This window comes from Condylura cristata, unplaced genomic scaffold (genome assembly GCF_000260355.1).
Source record: "Condylura cristata isolate star-nosed mole 26May11 unplaced genomic scaffold, ConCri1.0 scaffold00006, whole genome shotgun sequence".
Classification (NCBI taxonomy): domain Eukaryota; kingdom Metazoa; phylum Chordata; class Mammalia; order Eulipotyphla; family Talpidae; genus Condylura; species Condylura cristata.
In genome coordinates, this window is record NW_004567107.1 from 59300487 (window position 1) to 59315495 (window position 15009).

The 15009-nt window shown below is 41.9% G+C and overlaps 1 protein-coding gene across 2 annotated transcripts in view; it reads right to left on the reverse strand.

The window, feature by feature from the left end:
• Positions 1 to 15009, reverse strand: part of MOB3B (MOB kinase activator 3B) — a 192887-nt gene that overhangs the window by 6571 nt on the left and 171307 nt on the right. The window contains exon 4 of one of the 2 annotated variants that reach the window (XM_004678026.2): positions 2276 to 5667. The exons of the other annotated variant lie outside the window; for it this stretch is intronic. Within the exon in view, the coding sequence (XP_004678083.2) occupies positions 5638 to 5667 (30 nt within the window). The 3' untranslated portion in view covers positions 2276 to 5637. Of the gene's footprint in view, positions 1 to 2275; positions 5668 to 15009 lie in introns of those variants that run through there. 2 annotated transcript variants of the gene reach the window in all.

A 15009-nucleotide genomic window follows, 5' to 3' on the forward strand; every position in this document is an offset into this window, starting at 1 on the left:
GAAAATCTAAGTTACATACATGATACCCTCCTGGGGAATTCTGTAATAGGATAAAAGAACTTCTGCTAAAGTCAAATATATGCATGTGTGTTCTCAAAAAAAAAAAAAAAACAACTCTGAATTAGAATTACATCTCCTTTTCACTTACCTGTTCTAGAGCCACTGCAGGATAAAACACGTTTGTTAAAATAAATAAAGACACAAAAACAGATGTTGATTATATCTTTTATTTGTAACATTAGAATTCCTAAGCTCACACAGAACTGATTCATAAATATCCTTTAGGTTTATCTTGCATTTCTGTGTTCACCTGCTCATAATCCAACCCTTTATTTAATCACAAATGGAACTAAAGATATGTAACATTTTTTTCTGATGCAGTTAGAAAAGATATTGGAACAGTTTGAAATTAGAAAGCTCTAAAAGTAGTAAATAGCTTGTCAAACTAGAAATGGACTCTTCACTCTACAAGTTATAAAAGTCCTTATTCGCCCATTGAAAACTCCTTATTCAGCATGAACAGAGGGACAGTCTGTAAAAATAGGTTTTGTGTTGATAAATTTTTTAGAATAGGGAAAAAATAATTATTTCTAAAATGCACTTTGTTTGGCTAATTCTAGGAGAGAATTAATCAAGGAGCAAAATGATGAAAGTACAAAGAATAACAGAATTAACCAAAGGACACATAACTCTGATTAGTGATTCTGCCTTTCTACAGATTTTGTGAAAACATGGCCACACTTTTCCTACTATATTACTTTTCTCATGGGTGATACCTCTGGGGTGTGGAAGTGATAAAGTTAGAGATCATAGGAAGTGATGTGCTTCCATCAAAGATCAAAATGTTGGGTTGGCATAAATCACTACAAAAAAGATGACAACAGCTCTATCGAAGTCCCTCAATGATTAGCCAATTAAAGAGGTGATTAAAATAAAGCAAGGTAATCTTATGAGGAATGTCAAGGATAGGAGGAAAAGAAACTCAAGAAGATAAACTAAAATGACAGAAGATAATCCAGGTAAGGATCTAGTATGAGCAAAGACATTCTAAAAATACATAAAAAACAAAAAACAAGTCAGAACTTAGCAAAAAGGGGCCTCCCTGGTGGCCTAGGGGGTAAGTCTCAGTACTATCACATGACAGCCTGAGTTTGATCCCTGGCGAAGGAGCTGACCCACATGGTACAGCAGATCTCTCCTGTCTCACCCATTGCTCCCCTCAGCAGTGTATTTCATATCTGCCTGTTCTGTTCCCCACTCTGTCTCTGGTGAACCCTCTCACTCCCACACTTCTGGCCTACACCTCAATTCTACCAGAAGAAAAAAAAAAGTACTTATCAAAGACTCCAGATACAGTCTGGAGAAAACCTGTGATAATTTCTGATCATGTCTGTTGACATTCACATCCATCATGTACATGGACAGAGGTGCGAAAGCTTGGGGAGTTTTCACATGAGGTTACAGAAGCAAGACTTCCAAAAGCATTCTGCCAATGGGAGAGCTCTAAAGAAAAGAAGACCAAAGGATAGCTTTCAAGTATTTTAATGTATATGCAAATAAATCTCTCATTTTGCTTATGTTTTTACTTATCCTACATGGTCTTCAGGATTTTCTTAATGTGGGACACTAGAAAAGACATGATGGGCCCTCCCAGTGGTGCAAGAGGTTAAAGTGCAGCACTATGAAGCTATCTGCACCCATGGCAGCACGACTTTGATCCTGGCCAGGGAGCTGACCCACATGGTGCAGCAGACCTTGCCTGTCTCCCTTACTGCTCGCCTTAACAGTGTATTTCAATCAATCTGCCTGTTCTGCTCCCCACTCTGTCTCTGGTGAAGCCTCTCGCCGCCCCTGAGCCTCTGGCCTGTACCCCAGTTCTTGTATGCATAAATAAATAAATCTTTAAAAAAAAGAAAGAAAGAAAAGGCATGCTGAAACTCAAAGATAATAGTCTGGCTCAAGTTGAACAGAAGGATTTTAGATGTTGTAAAGTGTTCAGTAGATTCTACTAAAAGACCTTGTAGAATTTCTGTGCTCGAAGATCTTTGACAGAAGCTTAGCTTTTTTACCTGGAATGTTAGTCATAACATTTGGGAGGATAGTAGAAATGGATTAAGCCGTCTCTCAGAGTTGCTTCCATTCATCAGAATGAGAAACACTGCAGAAAGAGAAAATTAACAACCCAAGAAGCAGAAACTGACTCTTGATAATATTTTTAATTTGGGGGTAAAGATCCCCCAAAGGAACTTTTCAGATATTTTACTACTAACCATCCTTCTGCTCAATAATTTTTTTCTCCTCTCTCTACTCCCAAGTAAATTTTTAAACAAATTCATATTTTTACATGCTCTGTGTTCCTTTGAAGGGCCAGAGCCACAATGTAATACCCACCAACCAACTTTTAAGCCTTGGGCAATGTCCCTTACTGTGGATACGCACTCTCTAAAGTAAGCCGCACTGTGAATGGGATGACCGAGGATGGAAGAAAGAGAAGGCATGTATACCTCGGGCCGCAGGGACAGGCAGTCTGGATTCCCACTGGCCAGAATAACCATGGAATACTGGTATATGCTCAGTTTCCATTCCCTCTGTTACAGGTGAAGCGGTGAATCCTGTACCACTGTTTTTCTCATCACAAAGATTGCAAGTTTTTGGAAAGCCTGGACCTCTTTGAGAATATCAAGAAAGGAATGTACACTACAGTGCACACAGCCTCATACTGTATATATCCTGAACTTCAGAGCTTCACAAAGATTATGAACCTTTAAAGGATGGATCAAGTAGATAACAGTTGAACCCCCAATTAGATTTAATATCATTAAAAAAAGAGGACCTCATTTATGTGCTTGCTGGCATGGTATAGGAGGAAAGAAACAACATTGCTTACATAATATTCTTGCTAAAAAGGTTTAATCTAAGTCTAATAATGAGGAAATAATTCCAGGTTGGGAGACGTTCAACACACTGACCAGCAGGAACTCTCTGATAATTTGGTGTTAACTAATACAAACACAACTCTAACCCATTAATTACAGAGAAAGACAACTCAACACAATGTATGATTCTTGACCAAATCCTAGATTAAAAAACATTTTAACGTTTTCCAATGCTTGCAAGATATTTCAAAATGGTTCAGCCATAATGATGCAGATGTATAAAGAGAGAAAACTGTGGAAAATGTTAACAAGTTGCTAATAAAAAATACGTTAACAATTAATAAGCCTAAGTGAAAGGTATGTGGGTATTTATCGTAGTCTTTTGTTTTTGTGATTGTTCCTTTAAATTTTTTCAAAATGAAGAAAAATAGTTAAAAATGAAGGTGGTAAACCCGCCACATTAGGAGGAAGAAGCAGGGTAACAGTCTGGAACCCTAAGAATCAGAGATGTATGAGCAGATGCCAGGAGCTCAGATTCCCCCAATGGCAAGGAAACGTACTTCCTTTGTTTTGGGGTCAAATAGATCAAAATTGCCTGTGATGATTTTCTTTAGAATTTGCCAAACAAAGTACTGTGGAATTAGGAACATTCTGTAATTTAAAAATAAAAGTGGCTTGCCAGACTCCATCCTAGAAGAGTTGATTAGTGCAATTAGCAAAATAACCAGGAAGAATGTGTTCCAAGAAGTCTACAAAATGTTTGGATTTTTGAATTGTGTGGAAAAATTTCTTTTTTCCCCCTCTCCACCCTCCAATTCCCTAGCGGAAATTTCTTATGCACAATCAGCTAATAGAAAATAACCATAAAAAGAATTAATAACAAGTGTCTTCAGGGTGCAGCACACTGCTTGGCTGGGCAGGAGCAGCGCTACCTTTTAAGTGCAAAAAACCCAATGGGGGAGCACTATGGGGCTCCCCCAGGACAACGGACCCCAAGCCATCACTACTCTGTCCCACAGTCAAACTTCTCACATGTACTTACTGCACAGTGCACATGGCTGGTACAGAGATTCTTATTTCTTTGTTCTCTGGGTCCTTAGAATAATCTGGTATCCCCTCAGCCAAAAGGTATAATGAGAAAAACCTCTGCCTAGTTTATCCTCTCAAAGATACATAGAAAGAAGAAGAAGAAAGTTCGCGTGTTATTGACCAGAGCACAACAATCAGGAGAGGTAGCAGCATTCGGATTCCATGAGAAACGTTTATCAGGAGGAAGCAAGGGCCAACCGCTGGGTTAGCTGCAAGCTGGAAGCACAGTGCCCAGACGGTCAGCCTTTCGCAATTTGGAAGAATAAAGATTCCATGCTTCTAGGCTCTTTGGCAGTCACAAGTGGCCTTAACACATTACATATAACAAGACGAAATCAGAGTCATGTAGTTATTCTGTAATTACTATTACATTAAAATGTACTAATACATTCTTAGCTACTTCCCTCCACCAACTGATATTTTGTCAAATTCAAATGATCGCTGGAAGTATTCTCACCCCCTAATCATGGGCTCTGAGGACCACCAATTTTGTGAATGAATCAGAGAAGGCAACATTTCATTAACTAAAGCTCACTTAGGTTTCAAAAGGCAGCAAAGAATGCATTTTTCTGTCTACTGGCATAGAAAAATGGTGAAGGATGGAAGAAGGAAGTTAGCTCTGGCTCTGCTGTTCCCTTGGCAACTACGGCACCATCACAGAGGCAGAAATTAGTTTTGTGCCATAATCTAATATGGCAGAGGAGGAGAGAGTGTGTAGGGAAAGGGAAAAATATCCTCCACAGGTTTGGAAGCTGGGCGGCCAGCTGGGAGGTGACATATCAGTGGGCTGGTGTTTGCGATACAGACACCAAGCAGCCAAATGCTCTTCCACTGAAAGGTGTTTTGCAGACAGCCAGCACTCCTCTCCCATAACAAAGAACAAACACTGCACTAATCTGGCTCAGAGCTTCTGCTGATCATTCTTGGTCATCTGTTTTCTGGAAAACAGGAAAACAATGTCTTGGATGGAAGAGACAGGAATGAGGGTGGTTATACCAACACATTCTGTGCAGGGTGAACTGGTAGCACTTATCCAGCACCCAGTCTCTTCCTGGAGTAAAAGTGTATAGACCCTGTTTGGGGCAGAGACAAGCCACCCCAGGGACTGGTCCCTGATAAAACGGCTTTTAGGGAAATAGTGTTAATGCTGCAGGTTGAAGCCTCAGGCCACTCAGGCTCCACAGCCCCTCACAGGTGAGACCTTAGAGCTGGCCAGGAGCTTTCAGGCACCTGAAAGGAAGGCTTGTTACAGAAAAACCTGGTGCACACCCGAGTTCCAAAATTCACTCGGTGCTTAGAGAACACATCGGGGAAAGTGGGCCAGCTGACAAGCCAGATCAGGACTTGTCTCGAAAGCCAGCTCTGGTAAAGCTCAGGCAGCGGTCTCAGTCAGAACTGCACCCCCCACGCTAAGTGCCCAGGCTGCCCCTGAGGCCGAGGGCCAGGGGGTCCTCCTTTCACTCACACCGGGGTCAGCCAGGCCACAAGTTGGGGCTAGCAGCACTCAGAGGGGAGGAGCACGCGAAGTGAGTGGGGAACGTCTCTCAAGAGTCACTGTCTCCACCTGCTTCTGGAAGGAGGAGCGCCATTTGGGGTTCCCTCCTGCTGAGCTGGGCTGGGGAGTCCAGGAGGAAACAGCAGTCCTCTTTCTTCCGGAGAGTAAGATGGGGCGTTAGTGACACATCCTGCTCGTCATCTCTTTCTGAAAAGCAAGCAGGGGGAAGGACAGTTAGGAGAAACTTTAAGCTACCGGACAATACTTTGGCAGATCCCTAAAGCACCCTGGGGGTCTCTGAGCCTTTAACCAAGGGGGTGCAAGCATGGTCTATGGATAACTTTCAGTAAGTCCATGTGTTTCATTCAGTCTGAAGGAGTTTTAAAAAATACATATTTTATTTATTTTTGCATAGAAGAACTGGGGTGTAGGCCAGAGGTGTGGGTGGTGGGGGTGGGGCGGGGGAAGAGGATTCTCTAGAGACAGAGTGAAACAGAACAGGCAGATCTACTGAAATACACTGCTGAAGGGAGCAGCGGTGAGACAGGAGGGGTCTACTGTGTCATATATGGGTTAGTTCCTTGCCATGGGGGTGACGGCACTGAGACTTAAGCATTAGGCCACCAGGGAGGACCCCGAATTTTTTTTTTAAAGATTAATTACTTATGCATACAGAACTGGGGTATAAGCCAGAGGTGAAGGGGAGGTGAGAGGATTCACCAGAGACAGAGTGGGGAGCAGAACAGGCCGATGGATGAAGTACACTGCTGAGGGGAGCAGCGGGCGGGGCAGGACAGAGGTCTGCAGCGCCATGTGGGTCAGCTCGAGGCCTGGGATCAAACTCACACTGAAGAGGCTGTGGCCAGCTTGCAGTGCAGCATCCTTACCTGTTGCGCCACCAAGAAGGGCCCGGCTTTTGTTTTTGTTAACAAAGCAGTGTTTAAAAAACTTGTACAAAATGCCAAGAAAAGTCCAAATTGCTTGCTTTTTCTCTTAAAATTGCAAGATATGGAGCTACCGGGCAGCTGTAGTTAAAAAATGGATAATATGATGTCCAGTTTGTCACAGCCCCTACCACTCCCTATCTTTCACTAATTAAATCTTTTTATTTATTAAAATTCTCTTATTGACGTGATAGTGCATTATAACATCATAAGTATTTTAGGTGTGCATCATTATAAATCAATGCCTGTGTGTATTACATTTATTTTTAAGTTTTTTTTTATTAATTTATATATCTATTTACATTATTGTTCATTTTAAAATGAACAATGAACACTTCGCCCACCCGTCATCACCACAGTCCCCCACATTCCTTCTTCCTTCCCTCCGTAGATTCCTCTCTGTCCTCCTCCCCTGTAGGATATCTCTGGTTCATAGCTGTCTGTTTGTGTTTGTCTTGTTGTGTTGTGTTTTGTAGTGTAATAACAATACACTTTTTAAAATCAAAGATAAGAAAATGAAGGTTAGCAAAAGTGGGTATTAGTCAAGAAATGGGAGTGGAAAGATTTTAAAATATTGGTTTTCTGATATTTTCTTATTAATGTATATTTTAAAGAAAACACTGATCAGTTTATTTGCATTGAACTCATAAGCAGAGTACATACATGTTCGGGGTATTTTAGTAATGTAGTTTCTGCTGAAAGACCTACTGGTATCTCCTGGCGTCTTTCAGAACACCTCAGGAAAAGGTGCTAAGTGAAAATGAAAGCTGGATGCCTATAGAATTCAAATCCACCTTTCTTAGCAGAAACAGATGGAAGATTGAAATGTAGCTTCCCATGACAACCTTATCAGTGTTTGGGGTCTGCTTATTTCTGGGTACCATGTTCCAGGAAAGCATTGCAACTAAATTCCTTATCATTTTTGCCACAGGCAAAGCAAGGATTGGCCATCTTACCTATTACAGTCTCTGCTTATCCAACTGGAGCGGGCCTGAGAAATATTGATAGAAAGATAAAATGCTAAACTTTCTTCAATAGGAGTTTTTTTTTTTTTTAAGATTTATTTATTTATGCATACAGAACTGGGATACAGGCCAGAGGTGCAGGGACGGTGAGAGGATTCACCACACACAGAGTGGGGAGCAGAACAGGCAGATCAATGAAGCACACTGCTGAGGGGAGCAGCGGGCGGGTCAGGAGAGGCCTGCCACGCCATGTGGTCACCTCCGGGGCAGGTGGGGATCGAACTCATGCGGAAGAGGCTTTAGCTTCTTAGTGCTGTGCTTTAACCCGCTGCACACCAGGGAGGGCCCAGGAGCTTTTTATAGCTTTTCAAACATATTGTCCTAAACTCAGGGTAGGATACTTCCTAATGGAAATGTAGAAAGTCCCAATGTGTCTGGCAGGCAGCCCCCTGGGCTTCTTGTGCACCCACATTATCTGTCTCGCTTTTGCCCAGCTGTGCCACCCTTTCTCGTCCCCTGGGCTGCACAGGCTGAGCACACCCCACCCTCTGCTTGGCTAATTGCTATTCATCACCCCAGCACAGGTGGGATAACTTTCACACACCCTCTTTCTGTGCGCACCTGGAGTCTTGTAGGCAATGAGCTGGTTTGCACATCTGGCTGTGTGCATGGCCTAAGGGCATGTCTGTCAGTCCTGCTAGACTGCGAGCTACTGAGTGTCAGGAACAAAATAATACTTGCTCAGTCACTATGTCTGCTTTCATCTCGGATCCCCCACCCCTGGCACTGTGCCTGGCCGGGACAGCAGCTCCTCTTTCATCTCTAAGAGTGGCCGGGATAGCAGGCTGGTAACCAACCCTCCCCATGCAGCATCTGAGAGGATTTAATGTCATTTGAATTAGATGGATGAGCTGCTTCCAAGGTCCACCCGCTGTAGAGCTGATTCCAGCTGCTACTTCTCTCACATGCTGACCCTGGATTTCCCCAGCCTATGCAACAGGCTATGTGTGAGTAAAAGAAGCATGAGAAGGGAGTGCCCAGATGCTCTGAATATCTATTAGGAACCAAACTGTGCTGGTTAAAGAAAGGACAGAACATACATGGCAGAGCCTAGGCACTTTCACAACCTAGAGTAATATTAAATACAGACCACACTACACACAGATGTGTTGAAAAACTAAATGACCACTTATAGTCATGTGTCACTTAACAACAGGATACATTTTTTATTTTTATTTTACAAAAGTTTATTTTGACATCATTTTGTACATTTTTTTTTTTACATCTCAATTGTAATCCCCGCGGGTTTCCCATCACCAAGTCACCCGTGTGCCATCACCATAATCCTGTGCACTTCCCTCCCCCCCCTTCTTGATCCCATTCCCCACTCCACCCCCGCAAAATGTCTCTGGTATATGGTTGTTCATTATTTTTGTTATTTTCTCGCCTGGTCCATTATACTCCTGCTATGAGTGAAACCATCTGGTATTTTTCTTTCTCTTTCAACAACAGGATACATTTTGACAAATGTGTGCAGCAAGACTGGTCATCAGAGTTCTGCCTATCTAACACACATCTTTTTTGAATTTCCTTTACTCTTGTTCCTTTCAATGAAGCAGATACTTGTCATTTAATAGTATCAGTCAGGAGGAAATCAGTAGTTTAATGGACTGACGAGATGGGGAATAACTTATCAAAGTCACATAGAAAAAGGGTTAGAGTTCACACTCACGTCTGTCCGAGTGCGAAGACCTGCTTTTTCCACTGCTCCATGTAACTGGGGCTTAAAGCCTTTGAGACATTCTCATCACTATACTTGTACATAACACTGTTGATGGTTACAGTCATACCTTTTTTAAATAAAATCTCATTGGTCTACTATTGGTCCATCATACTGTACAAATTTCAGGAACACAGCTTCATAACTCAGTATGTGTGTCAGCCTTACCGCACCCACCACCTAAGTTCTATTGCCACCCCACTATCAGACTGACTACATCTGCTCTTTACCCCCATCTTCTCCCTGCCCCCACCCCAGTTATCAGCACACTTTTCAGAGTCTGAGTTATTTTTATTGTGATTTGTTAGTTCATTTGTTTTGGATATTTATATTCCACAAATAAGCACTAGAAACCAGAAATCCAGTCATGGTCTTTCACTTTCGCACTTGTTTCTTCTTAGAATAATCACCTCAAGTTCAATCTATGTTAATGCTAAAAGCAAAGTTTCATTTTTTCTTTAAATAGCTGAGCAGTATTAGATTTAGTATACAGCATTAATTCATTCATTGGTTTGTATTTTATATTATATATTAATTGACATATAGATGTTGCAGTCATTTTTCTATTTACTCATATTCATGACAATTTGAATTATAAGTAAAATGGATAAACACTAAAACAGTCATGTGACTAAAAGACTGTGGACACTAAAAATATGGAAGCGTTAAAGCAAACACTTGTTTTTGAGAGAACAGTTTAAGAGAGAATAAGGAACTTTTCCAAAGTCACTGAGTTAGTCTATGAGAAGCCACGACTAGTGCTTTCCTCACCTTATTCTGCAGCCACAAAATCCAGGAGAAAAATCTGCTGACTGGGCTGCTCTTAATAATCACATAGGGAAAGAATTGGTTGAAATAGATCTGAAACGTGAAGTTCATGACCCTTGAAAAGCCTCTAGATCTTCAAACTGTATTCTAACATTTTAACACTAGGTGGCGCCAATGAGCTGTTGAAACCAACAGTTTTCGACAGGAAAAAAAAAAAAATTAAACAAACAGGCGCTACTGGATTCTATGGCTTTCCTCCTTATCAGAATGCTCCTTGGTCCTGTAGCTGAGCCAAGCACATTACTTGTTTCAAAGAGAGTGGCCTAAACAGCTTGTACTCACATAGTCCTTTAAGGATTAATTGGTCTTTGCTGCGGCCATCTGAATGCAATATGAGTTCAGTCAGGTCACCAAAGAGCTCCACATGGTGCTTGCGCAGAGATGATGAGAATATGCTGAGCAAAGTTCATAAAGACTATATTTGCCTTATATATAAAGCTTCTTTGGAACACTTGGATTTTAAAGACCCGTTTTTAAGAATAAGGCTGAGTTTGGTTGTGTTCTCTCAGTAGCATTTGCGCCAATGTAAGGGGTAATTGGTTTTGTCAAGTCCCTGGCTCCTCACAGTCAACAGAATGAATTTTATACTCCACAACCTGGCAAACAAAGCTGCTCACCTCCTGTTGAACACCCACCCGCTCATCACACTTGCCAGGCAAACCTGAGGCTGCCCTGGTCTCCAACAGGCCTTAAGCTATTAAGGGTTCTAATAGTTTCTCATAACTGTTTATCAGGGAAGTGCCTTCTGGCAAATTTTGGCAATCTTAAAGATCCCATGTCTAGGTTTCAGCTCTTGGGCTCTCCCATCACTTTACTCACATTCACCTCACATCACTTTTGTGTATGTGTGTAGAAGGACTGAGGTGTAGGGGTGAGAGGATTCACCAGAGACAGAGAGGGGAGCAGAACAGGCAGATCTACTGAAGTTCACTTCTGAGGGGAGCAGTGGGAGAGACAGGAGAGGTCTGCTGAGCCATTCAGGTCACCTCCCTGGCCGGATTGAACTCAGGCAGTAGTAAGGTAGTAATGGTAGTATTGACAATGCTGAAATTTAACCATTAGGAAGCCAAGGAAGCACTCAGATCACTTTCTGTGAAAACTGGGATTCATTTGCTTGCATCTGAGAAAACTTAAAACTTTGTTGTATATTATTGGGTAGTGAAGTATATTTTGTTTGTCATGTAATAGTCCTTGTAGTTCATTCCAGTTATTTTTTAGAAAAATATAAACAGGACCCTCCCTGGTGGTGCAGTGAGTGAAAGCGCAGCACTGCAAGCGAGCCAGCCAGCCAGCCAGCCACTTCACTGGGAGTTCCATCCCCGCCCTGGAGATGATCCACATGGTGTGGCAGACCTCTCCTGACCTGCCTGCTGCTCCCCTCAGCAGTGTACTCACTGATCTGCCTGTTCTGCTCCTCACTCTGTCTCTGGTGAATCCTCTCATCACCCCTGCACCTCTGGCTTACACTCCAGTTCTGTATTCATAAACAAATAAATCTTTAAAAACAAGAAAAATATAAACAAAATATAGAATAACAAAATATGAATCCAACATGAGTTTATCTCTGGGTGAATGAAATTATGTATGAATATGAAAATATGAATCCAACATGAGTTTATCTCTGGGTGATATGAAATTATGTATGTTATCTTTTTGTGATTTCTTTTACCCTTTGCATATTCTAGGGATATTTAGACACTTAATAAACATTTACCCCCCCAAGAAAACAGAACTAAACCTCCAAATTGAAATCACATTTAGTTTTATAAATGAAATTTTAAAAACTTTTGCTTAGTTTTTATGGGGAATGGTGCCAGCAGATGAACTCAACATACTTTTGGAATAAAATCATCAACCTCTTCTGATCTAAACACTTTTAAATGGATACAGATATTTGCTGATCACAGGTTGGATATACAAAGAACAAACTTGAGTGAGCTCTGAGAGTCAAATTTTACTCTTATCCCATTTTGTAACTGGTAGTGGAAAAAGTAATTGGCCCAGCAAAGTAAAACGACTTATTCTATATCACCATAATTTCTGACCCTCCCAAGACCATCAAGAATTCACCTGACTCAGCTTATGACACAATCCCAGCACATGTTATAATTGAATGTTTCAATTAAAAAAGATGTGATGTCAATCATGCTTGTATAGCAATTTTCATAACTTAACATTAGGAATCATAAAACAAGCTCAATGGAAGAAAAAAAAAGAAACCCAACAAAGTGATATAATCAGACTCAAAGCAGAGTTAAAGCTGTGAGGAAACCTGTGTGTTTTGCAGTCAACACTTTGATTTTAGAGATGTGAAAACTCAGATGTGGTGAGAGAAAGTGACTTCCCTATTGGGGCACAACTAATTAATGGCAGAACTAGGACTCCCAACTGTGGATTCTCTACACTTTATGTTGTTTGGAGAGAGGCAATTTGTATAAACTAGATTTCTTAGCATCCGCTCAATGTGTTTCAGGTGAAGTCTCCTTTTGTATTATTGGCTCTCCTCAACCTAAACTCTTTGAATGGCCCTCACTAGCTTCCAAACTAAGACCCACCCTGACATGTGATGCTCTTCTAGACGTCAAACACCCTGCCCTACATCCTGTCACTCCTCAGCTCTCCTCTCCTGTGGAGCTCATACCAATGTCCATAGATACCCTGTCATTTGCTCTTGTCTTCCCAGAGCACTGTTTTCTCAACCCCATCACCCTTCCAGGTTCTTGATCAGTGTCACCTCCCCAGAGACACCACCTGGTCCACCCTCATCCATCCCTTCCCCACCCTGCCCAGTTGCCCTTAGGGGCAGCCCGGCTTTCATCTTGTTCTGGGATAATTCAGTTATTTTCCTGGTTCCAGTACAAAAATTGCTCTTGAAGAGATGAATCATGGTAGTCTCCCCTAATCTGTGGGGAATACATATAAAGACCCCAAGTGGAAGACTGAAAGCAGAGCCAGTACCCAAACCTATAGATACTGTATTTTGTTCCACATAGATGCTTATGATGGAGTGTAATTTACGCACAGAAAGAGGTTAACAGCAGAAACTAATAATGATAACAATGTACTATTAATAAAAGTTACACAATATGAACTTGCTCTCAAAATATATTATTGTGGGTATCTTTATGGACTCCTGATTGACTATGGAACCATAGATAAGCAGAACTACTGTTTACCTGTTTCTGTTCAGCTGGATAAGACCTGAAATATCTGTTAACCGGACCAAACGCAATGAAGAACAATGATCAAGTTTATGAACTCAAGAAAAATGAGAGATGAAGGAACATCTGCACTGAATATCTACTATGTAGGGGCACGTCTGTGTGTGTCCTTCTTTCTCCAAATGTTGTGAAGTGGGCTTTGATTTTTAAATGAGCAGGTGAAGAAAACTGATCTAACTTGCCAAATTCACATGGCCAGCACGTAAAAAAAAAAAAGGATTTTAACACAGATTTGGTTGTCTGGAAAACAAAAACAAGAAGCACACTGTTCCCATTACTATGCTCGGGAAGGAATAAAAATGTTAAGGCTTTTTGCTTTTTTTTTCTATTGTTTTAACATTATTAGGAGCAGAAATGTTACAACAGAATTTTAAAACCTATTTTTTAAACTTCCCCAAGCTTCCCACTTATTTAAAAAACTAGAAGGAGAAAAAAAGAAAAAATATTGGACATAAGAATGACTGAGGAAGAGCGGGGCACAAGAGAAGAAAGGAAGGCTTAGCTGAGGGGTGAAGAGCAGGTCACTTTGTGCTGAAAAACTTGGTGAAAAAAGACCGTTATGTGAATGGTGCCTCTTGCCCATAATCACTAGAAAAATCCAATGGCTTGATGTAAGGGAGTTTGAAGCATACAAAATCATGGTAGATTTGGCCTTACAGGTCAGTCGATTGTCTCTCTGTAACAGGTGCTTAAGAGTGCACGCATGCGCACACACATGAGCATTCTTGACGTCATGACAACGTAAGGATAGCAGGCGACTCTTCTCCCCAACCTCCTTTAACAACCGAGCTGCAGCATATATTAAAGGTGGTTGTTATGGTGAGGGTTGCTGAAAGGGCACATAAGAAAAGCCGCAGGTCCACCTGAGCAGGCAGATGCCCTTTGAATTGAGTGCTTCCAGGTACACTCCCAGGCAGTGCAGCCTCCATGTGTGGCCGCCCTGCCCCCCAGGCTAGCGCATGGGCATTCCCCGCCTGTCATTGGCTCCACTGCCCTCTCAGATAAAGATGTATCGAGAGTGTGGGTTTGAACTGCTCCAAGGAGTACCGAGACATCTGGCTGGGCAGGGGTGGGGTAGTGGTGTGGGTAACCAGATGCACAGGGAAGACTTTCCTTGCAGTTAGCAATGTTAGGCAATCTGGGCTAGTGTCCAGGCTAGAAAGATGACTTTCTGTGTTGCTTTTCATTACACAAATTCCATTTCCGACAGACTAATTAACGTCCAAGAAGTACTATTATCAATCTGTTTCTTCTGTTACAGGCTGTTTTTCCCTCCTTCCCTAAAAGTGTGCGGATTGAAAATGTTAACCAGCTTGAAAATTCCATTTATTTCATGAGTTTCTCTTTCCCCCCTCCCCATTCTAAATGGCTTTGCTGGTGATGTGTGTTCTATGATTTCACAGCCATCACCCCCTAATCCACTGGCCCTTCAAAGATGCTCAGCTCCTGCCAACACCTATTTCCCTCAGGAAGTGTTTCTACATTGGAGGCCAGGTAGGTACTTGCTGTTTCCTTATCTGGTAGCAAAAGCAAGTCCCTTTGGAAGTAGCAATTTTCCTGGAACAAGAAGGGTGAGAACCCAAAAGAAAGGCTAGTTGGCATGCATACAGGACACCAGAATGCCAGCTAAATTGGGTGGGTCAGGTTGAAATCGCTTTTGACTGTGACAGGGACAAAGTTTCCGTGAGGTTTCTTCTAGCATCATGAGGTTTCAAAAGAAGTCCAGAAATGGGCATGTGTGGTTTCAGGGGCCATGGAATCTGCTTGTTTCCTGACCCTAGACTGGTTGAGGCAGATGTGGGTGAGATACC